The 24,389-nt window shown below is 44.2% G+C and overlaps 1 protein-coding gene across 2 annotated transcripts in view; it reads right to left on the reverse strand.

The window, feature by feature from the left end:
* The window catches only part of ADAMTS19 (ADAM metallopeptidase with thrombospondin type 1 motif 19), a 192,852-nt gene that overhangs the window by 105,531 nt on the left and 62,932 nt on the right, over positions 1-24,389 (reverse strand). For both annotated transcript variants that reach the window (XM_033928967.1, XM_033928966.1), the window contains exon 7: positions 16,631-16,674. In XM_033928967.1, the coding sequence (XP_033784858.1) occupies positions 16,631-16,674 (44 nt within the window). The remainder of the gene's footprint in view (positions 1-16,630; positions 16,675-24,389) is intronic.

Below are 24,389 nucleotides of genomic sequence, written 5' to 3' on the forward strand. Positions count from 1 at the left end.
CAAACCAAACTATAAACAACGTACAAATGTCTCAACTAAGACTGACTATTTGGAAAAAAAAACTTGGATCGTTTAGATAAATAAGAAAGTTGAAAAGGATAATCAAGCTTATGGAACAAAAAAAGATATTTATGCAAAACTTGTTGAACCTTCAAAGGAAGGTGGAGGACTTAGAGAATAAGCTAAGGAAACGTACACTTAGATTCATAAACTTTCCTAAATCTGATCTGTATCAACCCATGGATATTTAAAAATAGTTTTGAAGTGTTACAAATTCCAGAAGCTACATGTCTGCCTATAACATAAATTTACTATTTACCACCATTTTAAAAAGTTCAAGATGGCAGCAATGTAATTCCAAATGTTTCTATAGACTCCTTAAGTCCTTTAGACAGTGGCGTGCAATCAGGGCCTTCAGAAGATTCACCCCACCCCCTATAGGCCCTGAAGACACTGCTCTGAATTTGACTAGTCGAAAAGGCAACAGGCTCAGCCAATCAAACTCAGATCAGTACTGTAGGGCCTTCAGGGGGTTCAGAGAATCCCCAGCCCAAAAGCCCTGCATTTTTTTTATGGGGGCAGTGGCGTAGTGGGAGGGGGCGAGTCCACCCCAGGTGCCATGTTGGTCCCCTCTGCCTCTTCCCACTCCTCCCTGCCACATGCGTGCCCGTTCCCTTCTCCCATACCTCCAGCTGAAGTTGTTGCTTGCGGCGGCCAACAATGTGCTCCTCATGACTCCGTTGGCTCTCCAGCTGATATCAGGCCTGTAGAGCTGGGGATTCAATGAATCCCCTGAAAGCCATCACCATACGCCACTGCCTTTAGATATATTGGAAATATCTAATGATCCAACTTTGCAAACAGGTACATTGAAAGAGGAGTGAAAATGTATGGATTGATTTAAGGTCTTCCCAGATGTGGCTAAAACTACACAAAAGGGAAAGAAGCAATTTTTACTGATGATATCTGGAGTTCTTCAATTGGGAGCTCAATTTTGGATGAATTACTCATATACTGTAAATGTGTTGTTAGAGGGCAAGGGTCTAAATATATTTTCTATGATCCTCAACAATTATCTAGTTTGTTGGCTGGCAAACATAACACTTTATTTTTATTCCACAAAACCTTCCAGTTCTATGCGGATAACAAAATAAGAAAAACTGCACAAACACAGAGAGCTACAAAATCGTAATCAATATAACAAAACACATCAACCAACCATCATTACTTCCCAATAAATTTTTGAAATAAATAAGTCTTCAGTAACTTTCTAAAATGAAAATACGAAACAGAGGTAAGAATTAAAGGGCAAAACTCAGATTCCCTGCTAGCAGCCTAATATGAAAGTAATTGCCCACAGCCTTTGGGCAAGGGAAATATTAAAAAGACCAAATTATGCTGTGAATGTACAGGAGTAAAAAAAATAAAATGATCCATTAGATAATTAAGTAGCAAACCATACAACACTATGTAGCAAAAACAACCAAATTTAAAAATAACCTGCGCTTCCACTGGGAGTCAGTGTAATTGACGAAGGTAAGTTGCTACATGTTCAATTCTGCCCAAATTAAAAATTAACATAACATCAGATTTCTAGACCGCATAACCAAAAATTCAATGCGGTTAACAAAAGATTGCTTTACTAGGAATACAAAGAGATCTAATCTGTCAGAAATTTTGAAAAGAGAAAAGTTTTCATCTGAATTCTAAAATGTTCATAAAAGCAGGATGTAAGTAGCAATGATCGAAAATTAAATGAACAGCTGTGTTCTGAATCAAAGTGAGCCTTTTAAAATGCTTCTTACAACCCACTAGATCCGTCGTCTCAAACCCGTGGCCCGTGGGTGACATGCAGCCTGCCAGGTACTATTTTGAGGCCTTCGGTATGTTTATCATAATCACAAAAGTAAAATAAAACGGTTTCTTGATCATATGTCTCTTGAGCTATAAATTACAATATTATTATTAAGACTTAGCCAAAAGGAAAGATTTATAAACTAAAGAGTTTTACCTCATGCAAAATTTCTTTAATAAGACATTAACTATTTTTTCTGAGGCCCTCCAAGTACCTACGAATCCAAAATGTGGCCCTGCAAAGGGTTTGTGTTTGAGACCACTGCACTAGATAGTCAAGTGTGGACAGTACCAAAAGTTGAAAAGCTGAGCTTTCAAAACAATTCCAAATGGACCAGAAGTTCCATAGAGTATAAAAGCATTTAAGAACCACAGCTTAATTTTGCATTGTTACCCCCAAACGTTTTAACACAGGATATATAGTATATACCGTACCATTCAAATGGAGACAATTTTGGGTAAGTTTAAATGGAGTTGCAAAGAAAAATTTAGTTTTTTGGGAGCTAAGTTTTAACTTAACAGATAGTATCCAACTTTCGATCATCGATATCACTGAAGCAATCTGATTTATATTGTTTGATGGTATCGAATCCAGTGACAAGATAACCATGTCATCTGCAAAACTGTATAATTTAATGCCCATAGTAGACAATTTTGTTCCCAAGGAGGATAGATAAATATTAAAGAGCAATGGGGAAAGCGGTAAACCGAGGTACACTGCAGGGATTACACTGAGAATGACAAGAATGAGAAGGAACACCACGCCTCATTACTCCTTAGAAGTAAAGTAAGTCTCACACAGAATAATAATTACCTAGGATTTGTCAATTAATTCATTTTTGTTACCTAGAATTATATATTGTATGTTTCTTCCCACCCCCCAGCTTTTTTTTTTTTTTTTTTTTTTTGAGGATGGAATAGAATTCAGGAATTGTAATTTCCTAATACATAGATTTATCCATGTATTGTATTAAATTTCTTTCCTGTATCTGTTTTGCTAGTTCAATGTACTTTGGGGGGGAGTTAAGTTCAATAAAGTTTTATTTATTTTTCAAGTAAGAACAGGAGATATATAAAACAACTGTCACAACAGAGTAAATAGCGCATACAGTTACAACTGAGAAACATATAAGCATATCTGCAAACATTGAAAACATTTGTTTGCATATTGGGGCCACATTAAAGCAATACATACAATCAATAAATGTAATTAGAAAGTAAGTATCATTGCAAAGCATACACAGAAACCCAGGAGAACCAAAAGGTCAATTTCCAATTGAAGAATTGCAGTATGATAATAAAGATGACCATATAAGATGATAAGATGTTAACATATTATGTTTTTCTATGTAAACCTTTTCGTATTTAGCCATTATACATAGAGTATTCCACCAAGTAGTACATTCAACAGTGGATACATTTTTCCAGCAATGGAAGTTATTTTTGATAGCTAGGACAATCATGATGTGTAATAGTCTTGTTCATATTTGTTTATAAGAAACGAAGCTCCATACCAACTGAGGATAAGGAATGAATATTCAAAGTGTATTTTAATATCTAATATGTTACAAATAGTGTTCCATACTCTTTCCCAATACATTGTAAGATGAGGACATACTAAACCAGGTTCCTTACAGCATATGCTGTTTCAATGTTCTCAATGTACTTGTTTAAAAATTTCCTTTGGCTCTGCCACATGTTCTTCCCGGATCAACTGAGGATCCCCTCGGACGTGGGAAAGCATTCTGCCCCTCACCGATGCTCCAGCCACTGAGCAAGTTGGAGGGCTCAGCAGGAAACCTTGCTTGCTTAAAAGTTCCCCTTTCCTTTGGTTCTGCCATTTTGTTCTTCCTGGAGTAACAGAGGATCCCTTCATACGTGGTAGAGCACTCCTCCCCTCACCGACGCCCCAACCGCTGAGCCAGTTAAAAAGCTCAGCGCCTAACAGTGCGCAGCCATTCGGCGCACCATCTATTCACTGTACAACCTGTACAAAAACACAGTCTCTACCCGCATGACATAGCCCTGCAGCGATGCCCCTGAACAGCCGACTACTCATCAGCCCCAGTGGAGACCAATGAACACAATTCCAGCACCTCAACAAGAAAAAAAGAGGAAGAATTCTTCCATTTTTCCCCTCCACACTGGACCCAACTTTGCTCCACAGAAACACAGATTAGCCTTAGCCTTGCCTACTCCAGAACACCTGGACCCTTTTCCAGCCCCAACCACACACACAATCACACTGAAATCCCAATCACTTGCCACCAACAAACACCCAAAGAAAGATCAACTATCTAACCCCCAAGAAATCACATACAACCTCACCCCCACCAACCCTCTACCTCCTAACTTTCACAATGAAAGCTATATACCACAAACACAAACTATCCTACTGATCATCTTGCTCCTAACCAACTGGAAGGCTGCAGCTAACATCTCCCCAATACCAATTATTTCAACTACAAATAGAATTCACCACCCAGCCAGGAGAACCATTACAGACAGAAACACAAACTCCCAGACCTGCATACACCACATCATCACACCAACATGGAGGTGAAAACTAACAAACCCTTCCAGGACTAAACCATACCCTCAACCAAGAGCTCTTGTCTACCCAAAAGCAACAAATAGTGCGCAAACAGAATGCACCACACTAACATGGTCCAGAGAAGAGCGACTAAAATGGTTAAGGGGCTGGAGGAGTTGCCGTACAGTGAGAGATTGGAGAAACTGGGCCTCTTCTCCCTTAAAAAGAGGAGACTGACAGGGGTCATGTTTGAAATATTCAAAATACTGAAGGGAATAAACTTAGCAGATAAAGACAGACTGTTCACTCTCTCCAAGGTAGGGAGAACGAGAGGGCACTCTCTAAAGTTGAAAGGAGATAGATTCCATACAAACGTAAGGAAGTTCTTCTTCACCCAGAGAGTGATAGAAAACTGGAACGCTCTTCTGAAGTGTTATAGGGGAAAACACCCTCCAAGGATTCAACAAAGTTGGACAAGTTCCTGCTAAACTGGAACATACGCAGGTGAGGCTGGACTCATTTAGAGCACTGGTCTTTGACCTGGGGGCCACCGCGTGACCGGCTGCTGGTCTGACCCAGCAGCGGCAATTCTTATGTTCTTATGTGCATAAACATCAGAGCTCTAAGCCCAAAGACAGAACACATAAAAGACTGGATAAAAACCGAAAATCTAGACTGCCTCTTCCTCACTGAAACCTGGCTAACCTCAGACTCGGACCCCAGGATAACGGAAGTTTGCCCGAAGGGATACAAGATAACAGTGGTTTGTCTGCAGGGGAAAAAAAGAGGAGGAGGTTTAGCCATCTTACTCAAAAACTTCCTAAACTTAAACATACTAGACAAAACTTCCACCCCATACATGGATCTACCTGTCTGCCAGCCAGCTTTCATGCACCACACTAAAAAGATCCATAACCTGCATGTTCTGCTACATAACACCATGAAATTGGAACAAAGCAAGACCAGAATTTGAAGATTTTATACACCAAAACTCACTAACGGCAACTTACAACCTAATCCTAGGAGAAGATCTAAACCTCCATCTTGAAGACCAAACCTCTAAGCATGTAGAAAACCTACTATCTTACCTCGAAGCCTTAACCTACAAGATCTTAGACCCACAAACCACACACAAGAAAGGTCACCAGCTTGACATTGCAGCCTTCATAATCTAACAACCCATTCTACCGGAGATTCAAACCTCAAATGGAAAATGGTCCAGATCCATCTGTTCAGACCACTACACATAAACCTTCAATATCATTTGGGCCAAAGGCAAAACCAAACCAAAACCCCAAAGCTTAACCTACAAATCACGTACATATATCAACCCCTCCAAATTCTGGAACGAAACAGACGCTACAATCCAAGAATGTGACCCAAAAGACTTCATCTCACAATGGTGCAATATAAGTACAACTACCCTAGATGAGCTAGCCCCAATACAAACAAAAGCCAGAATAAGCAGACGATCAGACAAATGGTTCGACAACAAACTACTCCTATTCAAAAGACAATGCAGACGACTAGAAACAAAAAGGAGAAAAAGTAACCAAGAATACACAAGAGCAGCATGGAATAAACTAAACCAACAATACAAACTAAAACTAAAAGAAAAAAGAAAAAGATATACTACACAAATCAAATAGGCATAGAAACCCAAGACACAAAAAAAACTATTCCAATTACTAAAAGAACTCACAGACACCAAACTCTACCTAGCCAAAAACAACAACCCTCCCCCTTCAGCCACCCTTTTAGCTGAATACTTTAAAAACAAAATTACAACTGCCAGGACAAACTTCGTAGGAACCCCAACCCACCTAGAAGAGATCACAATGCCCCCCACAGAAAAAGATTCAGCTGCAGAAGATAGAATCTGGTCCCACTGCTCCACAATACAATGGTCCGACCTTAACAAACTCTATAAAAAATACAGCTTGCGACCTCAACCAATGCCCTCCATACCTGTTAAAAACCTCCAGCCTAAAATTCCATACTCTCCTCATGCAATGGATACAAACTAGAGAATGACACGGTGACGGTTTACCCGCGGCTACCACATTTAAGCCGCGGGTCACCGCCGAAAACGGGGAAGAAAACTAGCAGTCGCTGCGGTGACGGGGACAAGGCCATTCACCGACCGCGGAAACGGTGAACAGGTTTGTCCCCGCGGGCCAATGTACCCCCTTCTAGGAACCGCTATTTACCTGTGTTTCACCGTGCTCCTCATTTGTCAGATCAACCCTTCCTGCCAATCGCAGCAGAAGGGTACCCAACCCCTCCTGCCGGTCCTCCCAATGGCCTCCCCTAAGATCGCCGGCAGGAGGGTACCCAACCCCTCCTGCTGGACCCCCCCCCAACGAACCCTCCCACCCCGGAACCCCCTTAGTCTTACTTTCCAAGTTGGACCGGACAGCTCCTCGCTCGTCTGGCCAGCAGGCCTGCCTCCGTCCAAATGAGGCGGGCCCACCCCTCCCCTCCCCTGCCTCCCAATGGCCTCCCCTAAGATCGCCGGCAGGAGGGTACCCAACCCCTCCTGCTGGACCCCCCCCCAACGAACCCTCCCACCCCGGAACCCCCTTAGTCTTACTTTCCAAGTTGGACCAGACAGCTCCTTGCTCGTCTGGCCAGCAGGCCTGCCTCCGTCCAAATGAGGCGGGCCCGCCCCTCCCCTCCCCTGCCTAACCCACAGGATCCTAGGGCCTGATTGGCCCAAGCACCTAAGGCCCCTCCTATAGCGGGAGTGGCTTTAGGTGCCTAGACCAATCAGGCCCTAGGATCCTGTGGGTTGGGCAGGGTAGGGGCGGGCCCGCCTCATTTGGACGGAGGCAAGCCTGCTGGCCATACGTGTGAGGAGCCGTCCGGTCCAACTTGGAAAGTAAGACTAAGGGGGTTCCGGGGTGGGAGGGTTCGTTGGGGGGGGGTCCAGCAGGAGGGGTTGGGTACCCTCCTGCCGGCGATCTTAGGGGAGGCCATTGGGAGGACCGGCAGGAGGGGTTGGGTACCCTTCTGCTGCGATTGTCGGGAGGGCCGTTGGGGGGGTCTACAGGAGGGGTTGGGTGCCCTCCTGCCGTGATCGCTGGGGGGAGGGGAGACTTGCAGCCGTAGCCGCGGTCACTATGCTAATCACGGCAGCATTTAAAGTACATGTCGTGTTTGTTTTTGCATTGCTAGCCCCAGGGGTGGTGGAAGATTAGTGATTGAAAAACTGTATGAAAAATAACTATTTTAAATTTAGTGATCAAAATGTGTCAGTTTTGAGAATTTTTATTAATTAATTTTTTCTCTGCGTGTTTTGTTTTTGTATAGTTATTAACTAATATTTAACTAAGTTTTAAAGTTTTAAAGTTTTAAAGAATGTTTCCTTTATACGTAAATAAAGAAAAGTGAATGGGATTGCAGTGGCGGTGACGGGGCGGTGAATGGGGTGGCAGTGGCGGTGACGGGGCGGTGAAGAGGATGGTGAGACGGGGACGGGGCGGAGACGGGGATGGTGAGACGGGGACGGGGCGGTGACGGGGATGGTGAGACGGGGACGGGGCGGTGACGGGGACCAATTTTTTCACCGTGTCATTCTCTAATACAAACAATGCTCACAGATGCCTTTTCCCACAAAATCTCTCCAAAATCATTGTCACCCCAATCTTAAAAGACCCAAAAGGAGCAACAAATCAACCATCCAACTACAGACTCATAGCCTCAATTCCACTATATGTCAAGCTAATGGAAGGCCTCATAGCTAAACTCCTCACCAACTACCTAGAAAACCACAACTTGCTCTACCCTACACAGTCTGGATTCAGAACCAACATCAGCACTGAGACACTACTAGGCTCCCTTCTGGACACAGCTAAACACCTCAGCACAGGCAAAAAAATGCTGATTATACAACTAGATCTCACCACAGCATTTGACCTGGTAGACCTCGACATCCTGCTACAAGTACTAGATACAATAGGAATCATAGGCAAAGTACACATATGGTTTCAGAATATTTAGCGCTCCAGGCTGCAATAGAAACTTCTACCGTAAAAGAGGGCCTAAATTTGTTTCAACACTATCTTTGCTGCGCATTTTATTGTACTTCATCCAGCTTTTACTGTGAAAGAAAAAGGGGCACGTGCAGGAATTGAGATTACAGCAGTCTGTCTAAATTAAGGGACATTCTAGTGGATACATCAATGGGGATATCCTAAAAACCCGACTGGCTGGGTATGCCCTAAGGACTGGGTTGAAAACCCCTATTTTAGGCATTCCAATGCAGCACAGAAAGAGCCTACTCTATAATGGCATCAGAACACCTAGATTCCATTACTGAATACTATCAGAACATGGCATCAGCATACCTACATGTATGCGACTGTGGTTACCATATTTAGACTTGCCATAAGTCCAGTCATGTAGATCAGTGGTTCCCAACCCTGTCCTGGAGGACCCCCCAGGCCAGTCGGGTTTTCAGGATAGCCCTAATGAATATGCTAAGAGAGATCTGCATATAATGGAGGTGCCAGGCATGCAAATCTGCTCCATGCATATTCATTAGGGCTATCCTGAAAACCCAACTGGCCTGGGGGTCCTCCAGGACAGGGATGGGAACCACTGATGTAGATGAAGCAAGTAATCATGTAACTGGTAGTATTCTTTAAAGTTATATGCTTAATTGGCCTCGCTGCTCATCCATGAGCCCATGTCCCTCCTATATTCCATCTAGGAATGCCAAATATATTTATGAGCTATGCACTTATATGCACTCTTACGCAACAGAATTTAGTTGCCCCACCACCACATAAAAGCATAAGCATACATTTATCTGCAAAAGTGCTAGTATTCTGAATATTTCTGCACTCAGGTGCCCAGTTATAGAACTGCCCTTCACAAGCTTTTGTAGTGAGATTTTGTTATTACATAGCATTTCTTTTCTTTTTTGGTTTTTCTTCTGGATTGCTCAATAATTTGCTGCTTACTTGTTTAGAAGATTTCACTATCTTGATGCCACATAATCTATGCTTTGCAGAACTGCATACCAAGAACTGTGCAAAAAGACTTGAAGGTATTCATTGAATTTTAGTCATACTATTATGATTTGAAAACTGTTTTAACTCTCTTGAATGCTTATAACACTGTGATTTAATAAAACTTTGCCACAGGAACAGAAGAAAAATAATTGCAGAGCCCAATATTAAGTGTTTTATAGCATCCCTTGAGTTCATTCTGCTCCAAGCTCCCATGAAAGATCTTGATGATTTCATCTTAAGTAGATACTAATGGAACCATAATTAGTGCAGAACTATAAGAGGTGAGCCATGGTTTAAAATTTCAAGAGCACACACTTAAGGATACAGCTGGAACTTGTTAGAAGTGCTCTGATTGCATATAAATCAAGAATTCTTGCCATCTCATTTTTATAATTCCAAACTATAATCATATCCTGATGGTATTAGAAGCAGAAGCAATCAACGAACTGAAATAATATATTAAGAGCTAATAAAGGTTAATAAAGAATTCTAGTGCGCTGAAATATGTTTTCATCTATAGTTGGAAACAGATAGATGAAATCAGATGCATTTTATTTTACATCCTCTTTTTACTGAATTCATACTTACCATATACAGTAAAATCTTGGTTTGCAAGCACAATTCGTTCCGAAAACATGCTTGTACCGTATTTTCACGCATATAACGTGCGCGTTATACACGATTTTACAAACCGTGCATAACCATGCGCATTATATGTGTGAGCGCGTTTTACAATTTTTTTTTTACATTCTGATCCGGCATTCCCCCTGCGAACCGGCATCCTCCCCCCCCATCCTACATCCCCCCCAGCACCGCAAATACAACTCTTACCCGATTGGGCACCGGCACCGGCACCAGCACCAATGCACAGCATGTGCCAGTGCCAGTGCCCGAAGATCCTCCCTCGTTGGTTTGGGCTGGGCTGGGCCGGGCGGTGCGAGAGAGATCCTCCTTCTTCCTCTGCCGGGCTCTCTCTTCTGGTCTCGGAGAGAGCGAGACCAGAAGGCTTTGAGCATGCGCAAATGCTCAAAGCCTAGTCCAGCCCAGCAGAGTAAGAAGGAGGATCTCTCTTGCACCGCCCGGCCCAGCCCAGCCCAGTCCAAACCAATGAGGGAGGATCTTCGGGCACTGGCACATGCTGTGCATTGGTGCTGGTGCCGGTGCCCAAACGGGTAAGAGTTGTATTTGCAGTGCTGGGGGGGATGCAGGATCGCGGGGGAGGGGGGTGACGCGAGCGGGGGGGAGGATGCTGGTTCGCAGGGGGAATGCCAGATCAGATTATCTCGGATCAGAGGGGGAGGGGGGGTAACGCGAGCGGGGGGGGGGAGGATGCCGGTTCGGAGTAGGCGGGAGGAGGTTTTAGCATGCGCGGTATACGCGTGTGCGCGCTATATTAACATTTTATTACATAAATTTGTGTTCCCTGCGCGCTATACCCGTATGCGTGTTTTACACAGGTGCGCGTTATCTACGTGAAAATACGGTAATCCAAAACACTCGTATATCAAAGTGAATTTCCCCTTAAGAAATAATGGAAACTTCACAACCCAAAAACTTTAATACAAAATACTCTATGTACTTGTATTGCAAGACCTTGCTTGTTTAGAACAGTCACTACACTCCTGCAGTGTCAGAGAGAGAGAGAACCATCGGCTCAGTTGTGATGATGTGGTGTATATAATGTATGTACTTGTATTGCAAGACCTTGCTTGTATATCAAGTTAAAATTTAATAAAATGTTTTGCTTGTCTTGCAAAACACTTGCATATCAAATTATTTGCAATCCAAGGTTTTACTGTAATTGTTTCTGCAATGTTTATAGGGAATATAAAATGCTATATAAGAGTTGGCATATAAGGGGTACATATATGCAGGCACCCAGTTATAGAATTGACCTTTAAGTGACTTGCCTAGCACCATAAGCTACTTCAGTGGGATTTGACAGCTGATTTCTCTGGTTTTCATGCCCACCACCCTAATAATCAGGCTACTTTTCCACTTGTATATCTACTTAGCCCTACAAAAGTAGGCCCAAAGTGGTTTTCTTTAAAATAAAAATGCGTAACTACAGCAGAATATATGCAATATAAAAATTTAAATGATCTTTAATGCAGACCTACCCATCCCATACTCTCAGTAGTAAAGGGATATCTGTTTGCAGTCTAATTGAGTCTGGAGTTCTATCAGTACCCTGTAAACTGTTTTTCCTGCTGAAATATTGTACAGGTACAAGATCCTTTATCCAAAATTCTTGGGACAAGGCATATTTCGTTTTTGGGATTTTTTGAAATAGTAATGTTAATGTCAGAAAAGGACCATAAAATTGCTACCAAACCTTTTTTTTATTTCAACATAAGGCAAACATTAAACATTTCAAGCCCTTCAAACAAAACACAAAGCTCCTGCACTGGCTGATATGTCCCTGCCTCAAATTTTCATGTAGACAGATAAGGCAAACAACAAAAAGCTCAAAGGTTCCACAGGAATAGGAGGAGATCCAAAAAAGGCAAAAACTGTGGAAAACAATGTCCTTGAAATGATCTTTATTATAAACAAATGCATCCACTTATCCACAGTAGGGAGCAGCTGATCCAATTGATGGGAGATATGAGATAAAATATTTAATAAAATAATATGTAGAAGTGAACTGCTGATGAACAAACACCATGTTGTTTATGGAAAGAGTATGCACTATTCAGAAAGGGCCCCTTTTAAGGGGCTGAAAGAGTCGCAAACATTTCAAGCACTGCCAGATATGCTGTAGGTGGGTGGACGATGGAGAGAGCAGTAGCCTCTAATCTGTTCCTTTCCTGCCACTTTAATAAATAGCTGTGCATCACCTTAAGTACATTATGAATGTGCTACTTATAAATGTACATAAATAAAGATTCCAGTTGTTCCAAGTCCAGCTCCTAGATTTTTGGGCTGCATAATAAGAAACTTTGTAGAGTCCTGTTTTATGTGAATGAAACCTGTACATTCGCTAATGAAAATATGCTAAATGCCAGAATTGGGGGGAAAAAATCCTGAAGCAACAGAAAAGGACTAGCAGACAGCGCAGATGACACAGACCTGAGACCAGGGGCAGAGACACAGCAGAGCCCAGAGGACGGAAAATTGGACTGCACATATGACACAGATCTGAGACCAGAGAGACAGTTGAAGAAGGGGAGATCGGCTATCGTGGTTGGGGACTCAATCCTGAGAGGAGTAGACAGTCATATAGCCGGAGGGAGAGAGGACAGACTGGTAACATGTCTCCCGGGGGCAAGAACAAAGGACATCATCGACAATATCGAGAGGATCCTGGAGGGAGCCGAGACGGAGGAGACAGCAGTAGTGATCCACATCGGAACCAACGACATCAGCAGGAGAAACTTCAACGGGACTACACTAACTGACCAGTACAGGACCCTGGGGAGGAAACTGAGACTAAGGACAAGGAAGATAGCCTTCTCAGAGATCCTGCCAGTACCGAGAGCGGACACAAAGAGACAGAGCGAACTACAATCAATTAACGTTTGGCTGAGGAGATGGTGCGAGGAGGAGGGTTTCCACTTTGTTAGGAACTGGACTACTTTCTTGGGGAAGAACAAGCTCTACAGACGAGATGGACTGCACCTTAGCACAGCTGGGACGAGGATGCTGGCACGCAACGTCCAGAACGTCATAGACTTGGCTTTAAACTGAGGAGAAGGGGAAAGCCGATAGTCGACCTGACCTCGACACATCGGACATCAGTACCTGACAAGGATACTGAACTGGGACATTGTAAAGGAGGACTCGGGTCTGAGTGTATATGTTTTGAAAAGGGACCTAAAGACGCTTTGCAGGGATCGAGGGCACAAATGGACCTGGTAAGAGGCACCAATACAGAACGACAGGAGCCAGAGGGACAAAGACATTGCGAAAAAGAGCCCAGGACTGAGTGGGAATTAGGAGAGCAGGAGGAGCAGGGGAAGCAGGCAGAGGACGTCACACACACACAGCAGGAGGAGGACAAAGCTCAGGGGCTGGTAAACCATGAAGAAAACTGCAAGAGTACCAAAGCACGAGGGAAACAAAATGAGAGGACAAAAAACTGGGTCTTAAACTGCCTATACACAAATGCTAGGAGCCTGAGGGCCAAAATGGGAGAACTGGAAATCACTGCCAGCAATAAGGACCTAGACATAATTGGAGTCACAGAAACGTGGTGGACAGAGGAAAATCAATGGGATGTGGCCATACCAGGGTACAAACTGTACAGGAGAGACAGGACACATAAAAAGGGTGGAGGAATAGCGCTGTACATAAAAGACTCCATACCATCAGCCAGGATGGAAACAACAGTACGGGCGGATGGCTTGGAATCACTATGGGTTAAACTACAGGGAGGAGCAGGGGCAGACATTAAATTGGGTCTGTACTACCGCCCACCTGGACAACCGGAAGAAATCGACCAGGAGCTGGAAGCTGAACTGAGGCAGGTATGCAGAAGCGGAAATGTGGTGGTGATGGGGGACTTCAACTATCCTGGGATAGACTGGAGTATTGGACACTCAAACTGCGCAAGAGAGACCAAATTCATAGAGGTCACGAGGGACTGTTTCATGGAGCAACTGGTCACGGAACCAACACGGGGCGATGCCACTCTTGACCTAATCTTCAACGGACTAGGAGGGCCAGCAAAGGAGGTGGCGGTATTACCCCCGCTAGGTAACAGCGATCACAACACGATCCAGTGCAGGCTTGAAATTGGATCATCAAAGGGGAAAAGAACCACAACGACGGCACTCAACTTCAAAAAAGGAAATTATGATGCCATGAGGAAATTAGTGGGAAAGAAACTCAAAGGCAACATAGGGAAGACGGAATCCGTAGAAAAAGCCTGGACCTTACTCAAGAAGACTGTGCACGAAGCGCAAAACCTATGCATCCCCAAGTTCAGAAAAGGGTGCAAAAAAAATAGAACGAAAAATCCAGTGTGGATAACAAATGCAGTGAAGAAGGCAATAAGCGACAAGAAGGCATCGTTCAGAAAATGGAAAAAAGACCAAACAGAGGAGAACCAAAAAGTGCACAAAGAACACCAGAAGGAGTGTCACCAAATGGTTAGAAAAGCAAAAAGAGAATACGAAGAGAGACTGGCAGAGGAAGCAACAAACTTCAAGTCGTTCTTCAGATACGTCAAGGGGAAGCAACCGACGAGAGAAGAAGTGGGACCATTGGACGATGGTGACAGAAAGGGAGTAGTAAAAGGAGAGAAAGAGATAGCTGACAGGTTAAATGAGTTCTTCACGTCAGTCTTCACGATGGAAAATATAACCAACATTCCGGAACCCGAGGAGATCGTTATAGGAGACCAAGACGATAAGCTGGTCGATTTAGAAGTAAGCCAAGAGGATGTACTCAAGCAGATTGACAGACTAAAGAGCGACAAATCACCAGGTCCGGACGGCATTCATCCAAGGGTACTCAAGGAGCTAAAAAACGAAATAGCGGAGCCATTTAGACAGATATGCAACCTATCCTTAAAAACCGGAGAGATCCCGGAGGATTGGAAAATAGCAAATGTCACGCCCATCTTCAAGAAGGGCGCAAGAGGAGACCCGGGAAACTACAGGCCGGTGAGCCTGACCTCAGTCCCGGGAAAGATGATGGAGGCACTGATTAAAGACAGCATCTGTGAGCACATCGAAAAAAATGGGCAGCTAAAACCGAGTCAACACGGCTTCTGCAAGGGCAGGTCATGCCTCACTAACTTATTGTACTTCTTTGAGGGGGTGAGCAGCCAGATGGATAAAGGGGAATCTATAGACATCATTTACCTTGACTTCCAAAAAGCCTTCGACAAGGTGCCACACGAGAGACTGCTTAAAAAGATATGGAACCACGGGGTACAAGGGGAGGTCCACCGATGGATCAAAATCTGGTTGGCAAACAGGAAACAGAGGGTTGGCGTAAAGGGCCACTACTCAGACTGGAACGGGGTCACGAGCGGAGTTCCGCAGGGGTCAGTGCTGGGACCGCTCCTGTTCAATATCTACATAAACGACCTAGAGGCGGGAACCAAGTGTGAGGTCATTAAATTTGCAGATGACACCAAACTATACAGCAGGGCTCAAACCAGGGAAGACTGCGAAGATCTTCAAAAGGATCTAACACAGCTGGAAAAGTGGGCCGAAAAATGGCAGATGAGCTTCAACGTGGGGAAATGCAAGGTCATGCACGTGGGGAAAAAGAACCCGATGTTCACATACAAAATGGGGGGAACACCATTAGGGGTCAGTAACCTGGAGAGAGACCTGGGAGTGATGGTAGATGCAACACTGAAGGCATCGTCCCAATGCGCCACGGCCTCAAGGAAAGCAAACAGAATGTTGGGTATCATTAAGAAGGGTATTACAACCAGGACGAAAGAAGTCATCATGCCGCTGTATCGTGCAATGGTGCGGCCGCATCTGGAGTACTGCGTCCAGTACTGGTCACCGTACCTCAAGAAAGACATGGCGGTACTTGAGGGAGTACAAAGAAGAGCAACTAGACTGATAAAGGGAATGGAAAATCTCCCATATACTGAAAGATTGAAGCAGTTGGGACTTTTCTCCCTGGAGAAGCGAAGACTTAGAGGAGACATGATAGAAACCTTCAAGATCCTGAAGGGCATAGAAAAAGTAGACAGGGGCAGATTTTTCAAATTAAGGGGCGCCACAAGTACAAGGGGGCACTCGGAGAAATTGAAAGGGGACAGGTTTAGAACAAACGCTAGGAAGTTCTTTTTCACTCAGAGGGTGGTGGATACATGGAACGCGCTTCCAGAGGCTGTTGTAGACAAGAAAACATTAAATGGTTTCAAAGAAGGTTTGGATAGATTCCTGGAAGAAAAAGGGATTGAGGGGTATAGATAGGTATAGACCATTGCTCAGGCAATGGGCATGGTGGGCCGCCGCGGGAGCGGACCGCTGAGCAGGATGGACCTAGGGTCTGCCTCAGCGGAGGCAACTTCTTATGTTCTTATGTTTACACTGTATAAAATTGAGTCTTGAAAATATTTCTCATTCCTTGGCATATGTTTCCTAGTACTGCTAGCAAGAGTTAATTCAGGTAGTTCTATTATTGCTTCTGAAGACCATCAATGAGTTTCTATGTGAAAAGTTTGTGAATATACTTACCCAGCTTTTTCAGATGAGTTCCCGATTTAGAAACTCTATGAATGAATACAATGAATATTTATTGTACTTACCAACAGTATCACATGGTTCATCTTTATGGACACAAAAATCCTTCCTAGAACAAAAGAAGACACATTGTAGGCACAACATTAACAGCATAACCCATTTTCAAAAATTATTGTATAACTCAGTGAGTAATTAAGACTCTCGCTTCTCAAATAGGCAGATTAACGATTGGGAATATCCCAAACATTTTTTTAATATAACTTCACACTAAGAGTCGTCATCTTCATGTTTAACATGCCACCATGTAACCCTTACTATGGATTCTCTCATTTAGAAGTTTAAAGATACTGTAACTGGATAACACTGATTATATTGGCCAATACTGATTACACTGGCCAATACTCAGTTTGGTGCCTCAAATGTTAGATCTGTTTCTGGGTATATTTCACCTGCTGATTCCAAAAATGGCACCAGTTTTCTCCTATCAGCTCTAGTTTTTGAGATATAGAAAATATGCCATATACCACTCTTCACTCTACTCATAAGAACATAAGAAATGCCTTCACCGGATCAGACCCTTGGTCCATCTAGTCCGGCGACCCGCACACGCGGAGGCCAAGCTAGGTGCTCCCTGTTGGAGACCCTGATTTCCCGTATCCCTTGATGTGATTTGCAAGAAAGTGTACATCCAACTTGCGCTTGAATCCCAGAACAGTACCGTATTTTCTCGCATATAACGCGCGCGTTTTACATGGTTTTTACAAACCGCGCATACCCTTGCGCGTTATACACGTGAGCACGTTGTACAAAATTTTTTTTACATAGTTCCCCCCCTCCCGACGCCCGATTCATCACCCAGAAGGAGCGCTCGCACTCCCACCCCGAAGGACCGCTCGCACCCCCACCCGAAGGACCGCTCGCACCCCCACAGCCTCCCCCCTCCCCCATGGAGAAACTGTCTACCTTGTTTCCGGATGCCAGCCCAGCTGCTTCCTCTGCTGGCGGTCCTGCCCCTTCTCAGAGCCCTGTGCTGCGCTGCTTCCTCTTCAGGCGGTCCCGCCCTTTCTCTGACATCAGAGAAAGGGCGGGACCGCTGGAAAAAAAAGAAGCGCAGTAGGGCTCAGAGAAGGGGCGGGACCGCCGGTAGAGGAAACAGCTGGGCTCGCTGGCATCCGGAAACAAGGTAGACAGCTTCTCCATGGGGGAGGGGGGGAGGCTGTGGGGGTGTGAGCGGTCCTTCGGGGTGGGAGTGCGAGCGCTCCTTCGGGATGGGGGTGCGAGCGGTCATTCAGGGTGGGGGTGCGGGTGCGTGCGAGCGGTCCTTCGGGGTGGGGGTGCGAGCGGTCCTGCGGGGGTTGAATCGGACGTCGGGAGGGGGGGCATCAGGCTTTCAGGGTAGGGACAGGACTTCAAGGGGGAAAGGAGAGTCGGGGCGGGCGAAAAGAGAGTCGGGGTCTCCAGAGGAGAGTCGGGGCGGGCGAAAGGAGAGTCGGGCAGCATGCGCGGTATACGGGTGTGCGCGGTATATAAAAATTTCTGTACATAAATTTGTGTTTTTCGCGCGCTATACCCGTGTGCACGTTTTACACGGGTGCGCGTTATCTACGTGAAAATACGGTAGTCTCCACCACAACCTCCTCCGGGAGAGCATTCCAAGCGTCCACCACTCTCTATGCGAAACAGAACTTCCTGACTCGTCCATTAAAAAATCAGGATACCGAGAGTGGGATCTGCCAAGACAATCTCGCATAAGATTCCAACAATAGTCTTCCATCACGTGTGCATCTCATCTTCCTTGGTATCTGGCTTCCATTGTTTTTATGTTTTGGTGAAATTTTTCACTTTGCTCTTCGCTTAAGTCACCAAAGTTCTCTGGAAAGCGCTCTACGTGACTGTGCAGATAAAGGACTTTAAACACTCATGTTACAGCCAAGCCTTTTGAAATAAAAGAGCATATCCTCTACTAATTGTGTGTAGTTGCCTGCCTTCCTGTTACCAAGAAAGTTTTTCACAAGAACAAATGAAGACCAAGCACACGATTCGATTTCATTCACTGATGCTATGAAATGCAGGCATTTATAAGTTGATTTGTGGACCATCGAAAATTCCTGCCTTCAGTTTTTCCATGGTAAGTCCAGGAAACATATGCGCTATGTACCCAATACATGAACTGACTTTATTCAAAGTCTTTACAAATTGTTTCATCAAGCCAACCATATCTAAGAAACTAGAGCTGATGTGGTCTATCTAATGCAATTTTCTGAATCAGCGCCCCAAATAACCCCAGGAAAAGGTTAAAAAAAAAAACCCAAACACAAGGCATCAAAGTAAGGGTCCCCAATTTTTGTCTCTGGAAAATTCTGGGTGGGGGAGGGGTGGAAGTTCTGTAAGAAGTAGCTGCTATCCCCCACTGTGGTCTGTTTCCAAGAAAGCAAGGAATTTTTACTACAGATTCACAGTACGATTTTTTGCTATATGAAGTTGATGGAACTCCTCTCATATGAGGAAAGACTAAAAAGGTTAGGGCTCTTCAGCTTGGAAAAGAGACAGCTGAGGGAAGATATGATTAAAGTCTACAAAATCCTGAGTGGAATAGAATGGGTACAAGATGATCAATTTTTCACTCCATCAAAAATTACAAAGACTAGGGGGCACTCGATGAAGACTAAAGGACACTCAATGAAGTAACAGGGAAATACTTTTAAAATCAATAGAAGGAAAAAAAATTTCATTCAGAGAATAGTTAAGCTCTGGAACGGATTGTCAGAGGTTGTGGTAAGAGTGCATAGCGTAGCTGGTTTTAAGAAAGGTTTGGACAAGTTCCTGGAGGAAAAGTCCATAGTCTGTTATTGAGAAAGTCATGGTGGAGGCCACTGCTTTCCCTGGATCGGTGGCATGGAATGTTGCTGCTCCTTGGGTTTTGGCCAGGTACTAGGAACATGGATTGCTCACTATAGGAATGGGCTACTGGGCTTGATGGACCATTGGTCTAACCCAGTAAGGCTATTGAATAACTATCAGAGTTATTGAATAACTCTGATAGTTATTCAAATTCAGATGCTGATTTTTAAGTCAGCAGAACCACGTGATCCAGTTCTTGGTCAAAATGGCCAAAGGTGAACATCCTTCTACATCCTGAAGTTGCTGAAGCATTAGATAATAATAATAATAATAACTTTATTCTTCTATACCGCCACAATCTTGCGACTTCTAGGCGGTTTACAATCAAGAGAGCTGGACATTCAGCGAAACACAATATGCAGATATACATAGGAAATACAGATAGCATAGACTTTAAGAAAGCAAGAATATAGAAATACAATTTGCTTAGCAAGAGTATAAGATGTACATTTTGGTAGGTAATGTCCGAGAGAACCTGTTTGGAATAAGTCACATGTTTTAGAAAATAACAACGAAAAATTACGATATTATAAAGATAATAGTTTATATGTATCACAGTTCCGTGAGATTCAGGTGGACTAAGGAGGGGGGGGGGATAAAGTTAGGGGGGGGTGGGAAGAGGTAAGGGGGGGGTAAAGGTAGGGGTGCCACATTTGTCATCAGTGCTATCGTCAAAGCACTTGGCCATGATGTAAATGAAATGATGTTGCGAAGAAGCTCTGAAGTTCACGGTGCAAGAATCATGAGGAGGCAGCCACTCTGAAGGATGAATTCCTTGACGAAACAACAGAAAGAAAGATTAGGTTCTTACCTCGGTAATCTTCTCTCTTGTAGATGTGTCCAGTGGTCCTGAACGCTAGGGTCTTGTACCTAACTAGCAAGTTGCTTGCAGAAACTGTCAATCATGTTTTCCAACTCTACCTCCTTCCCAGGGAGCTGCTCATGCCCCCTCAGTTTATACAAAAGCAATCAAGTAGTACTGTAATAAGACATAACAGGAAGGAGAAAAATTAGGAAAAATCCCCGACACTACAATTTTGTTCTGCTCTGTAACAAACATAGGAAATAACATTATAAAATCCAAAATTGTACATCTAGCACTAATTATGTATTGAGCTCATAACTACTTGCATGATTTATCAAGCAGAGACTTAAACTAGACTGTTTAAGTCATAATTATTTACCTATGCATCATCTTTCTTTCTTTTTTTATTCCTCCAGCTCCTCTCAGAGATAGAAAATTCTGCTCCCAAGGCAGAAGGCAGGCAAAGCTTATACACAGGGCAGGGCTTCAGAACCACTCGAAAAGTGACTCGCAAACTTTCTGGCCGGCGCAACACTAAATCCAGTGCTCCAGCCAGAAGATACACGGAAGTGCGCAGGCCTATCTGGCCGCAACCCACTTCGGTGGAGGGATCCAGGAGGTGTGGGAAGGAGGAGGAGAGACGCCGGCCAGGAGGACAGTAATCTGCGCCGGCTGACTTCCTACAGGACGTGCCTCTTGCCGTGAGAGGTACGTCCTTTAGGCAGTCAGCCAGAATGGACTACTCTCCTACTCGCCAGTGTGTCGCGGCACACCTGAAATCTCAGGCAGCACACAGTTTGCAAAACACTGCACTTGACATATCTACAAGAAAAAAGATTATCAAGATAAAAACCTAATCTTTCTAGTTCAATGTGTCTGGTGGTCCTGAAAACTAGGTGTGTACCAAAACAGTCCACAGAGTCTAAGTTCGGCCCATTGCACCTGCATTTAAGAAAGAGGCCCCAAAAGTGGCATCATTTCCAGCTGCTACATCCACCCTACAGTACCTGATGAAGGTACGAGGGACATTCAATAATTTATCTACTTTAGTAGGAAAGAAAAGTTTTGCTTTTTTGTTTTGTTTCCAATATAGTCTCCCAATAGCTCCATATACTTCATCCATTTTTCCTGCAATGACTAACTCCTTTGAAAAAATTCTGTATGAGTTTCACACCAGGATGTCACAGCTTCCTTGAAATCTTCATCATTGAAAACTGTTGTCCATAGAGAAATTTCTTCAAAACTCAGAACAGGAAATAATCCAAGAGAGGCAGATCAAGACTGTAGGGTGGATGGTTCAGCTGCTGAAATCCACATTCTCAGATGGCAGCCTGTAATTGTCGTGACATGTGCAGCGGAATACTGTTGTGAAGAAGCAGCATGCCGGCTGTGAGTTTTCCTCATCTTTTCTCCTTGATTGTCTCCCGCAAAGTGATCATTGTGTTGGCGTAACTCTTCTTGGTTATGGTTGTCTTGTGTGGCATGAACTCCAGAAGCAAAAGTCTTAAACAGCGTTATAGAGACAGGGGTTATCCGCATAGAGTAATACAGAAATCCTGGCATAGGGCCAGGTTCAGTCCAAGGGAACATAAGAACATAAGCAGTGCCTCCGCCGGGTCAGACCATAGGTCCATCCTTCCCAGCAGTCCGCTCCCGCGGCGGCCCAAACAGGTCATGACCTGTCTGAATCACCAGAAGGGGCTCCCTTGCCACCTTGGTTTCTCATTGAAGTCCTATCTTCCCATCGAAGTCCTAACCCTCCGGTCTTGCACATGCACGACCTGATTGAGTTTCTATACTTATTACCTGGTTAGCTTTCTATACTTGTGTTACATCCCAGCACCTCTCTCAGTATCCCACGATCCCTTTATCCCTCAGAAATCCGTCTAATCCCTGTTTGAATCCCTGTACCGTACTCTGCCTGATCACTTCCTCCGGTAGCGCATTCCAAGTGTCCACGACCCTTTGTGTGAAAAAAAACTTCCTTGCATTTTTTTTGAACCTGTCTCCCTTCAGTTTCTCCGAATGCCCCCTCGTACCTGTTGTCCCCTTCAGCCTGAAGAATCTGTCCCTATCCACCCTCTCTATGCCCCTCATGATCTTGAAGGTCTCTATCATATCTCCCCTGAGCCTCCTTTTTTCCAGAGAGAAGAGCCCCAGCCTATCCAAACTCTCGGCGTATGGGCAGTGTTCCAGCCCTCTTACCAGTTTCGTTGCTCTCCTTTGGACTCTCTCAAGTACTGCCATGTCCTTCTTGAGGTACGGCGACCAATATTGAACGCAGTATTCCAGATGTGGACGCACCATCGCTCGATACAATGGCATGATGACTTCCCGCGTCCTGGTTGTTATGCCCCTCTTTATGATGCCCAGCATCCTGTTGGCTTTTTTCGAGGCTGCTGCGCACTGTGCAGATGGCTTCAGTGATGCATCCACCAGCACACCCAAGTCTCTCTCAAGACTGCTGTCTCCCAACAATGCCCCCCCCAATTTGTAGTTGAACAACGGGTTCTTTTCCCTATATGCATGACCTTGCATTTTTCCACGTTAAAGCGCATTTGCCATTTGTTTGCCCAGTCTTCCAGTTTGTCCAGGTCCCTTTGTAGGTCCTCACACTCCTCCCTGGACCTAATTGTTGCAATATCACACACGAGCTTCAGATGACAAAGTTATTCTGTGTATTATGAAGTTTTCTACAGTGGCACAAAGTTTAGGCAGAAAGATCAGGAACATCCGGCCTATGATGCAAACAGTCGCATGTTTTCAGGATCAAGAGTGTAAGAATGCTTATACACGTAATAGGAATTTGAGTGATATCTTGTGCAAGGCTGACGTTTGGACTGTCCAGGAGGAGGGAGAGGTGGGTCATTTTCGTTGTGGAAAATGTGCAGCTTGTGATGTTATGCAAGAGGGCACGGCTGCACAAGTTCCTGGCAGAAGAGTAGTGAAATTGCGCTCTTTTACAACATGTGAAACAAGAGGAGTGGTGTATGGGATGACGTGCCCTTGTGGGTTAACCTACATTGGTCTCACTGCCAGATGTTTCAAGACTCGGTTATTTGAACACTGGTCCAATATTGGTCACAAAAAAGAAGTTGACATCCTGACCCGCCATTGTGCCAAAGAACGGCATGAGTTTGATGATTTTGCATGTTTTGTGTTAGAACACATTCCTATTACCCCACGGAGGGGCAATGTGAAGAGGCTTTTGTGCCAGCATGAACAGCTTTGGATTTTCTTTTTGGATACTATTTGGCCTAATGGCCTTAATCAGCGAGTGGAGTGGGTGGCATTCTTTGGATGAGTGACAGTTTGAAGAATGAATGGCAGTTGTATGGACGAATGGCAGCCGTTTTTTGGCTGTTGCTATGACGCTGTAACCCGGAAGTGCTACCGGAAGTTGGATCCTGCAGTTCTTTTTAGCAATGGGTGTTTCCTGTGCTGGTGTGCACGGAAGAGGAGTGAAGTTTTCCAGCTCTTATATTCCCTGAGGAACCCTTTGAGAGGTGAAACAAGGCACTTGTTGGAGGATTGGGCATGGATTCTGGACTGCACATCTAAATGGTGCCGTGGTGTTTTCATCTACAATCTGGCCAGACATTTTCTGCCAGCACAGCACAGCGTTTCAGACCATGGTCCCAAGCTAAGTAAAACTTTTTTTGCTTTTCCTGTGTACAGTGATGGGTATATTACCCTTTTGATAATTACATTTTAGTGGTGGTGGAGTTTTTTGCCAGTGATAGTACATAAGCAGCTTGGACTTTAAACAGTATTGAAGTTGTTTACTGCTGCATTGAAATTTTTGAGGCTTTTTCTCCACTGGTTTGTGAAATGGTTATCGGGGGAGTGTAATATTTTGTAGTTAAATTTTGGGATTTAAACATCTCTATCATATCTCCCCTCTCCCGCCTTTCCTCTAAAGTATACATATTGAGATCTTTAAGTCTGTCCCCATAAGCCTTAATACAAAGACCACGCACCATTTTAGTAGCCTTCCTCTTGACCAACTCTATCCTTTTTATATCTTTTTGAAGATGTGGTCTCCAAAATTGTACACAGTATTCTAAATGAGGTCTCACCAGAGTCTTATACAGGGGCATCAATATCTCATTTTTCCT

The sequence above is a fragment of the Geotrypetes seraphini genome, chromosome 1 (assembly GCF_902459505.1).
Source record: "Geotrypetes seraphini chromosome 1, aGeoSer1.1, whole genome shotgun sequence".
NCBI lineage: Eukaryota > Metazoa > Chordata > Amphibia > Gymnophiona > Dermophiidae > Geotrypetes > Geotrypetes seraphini.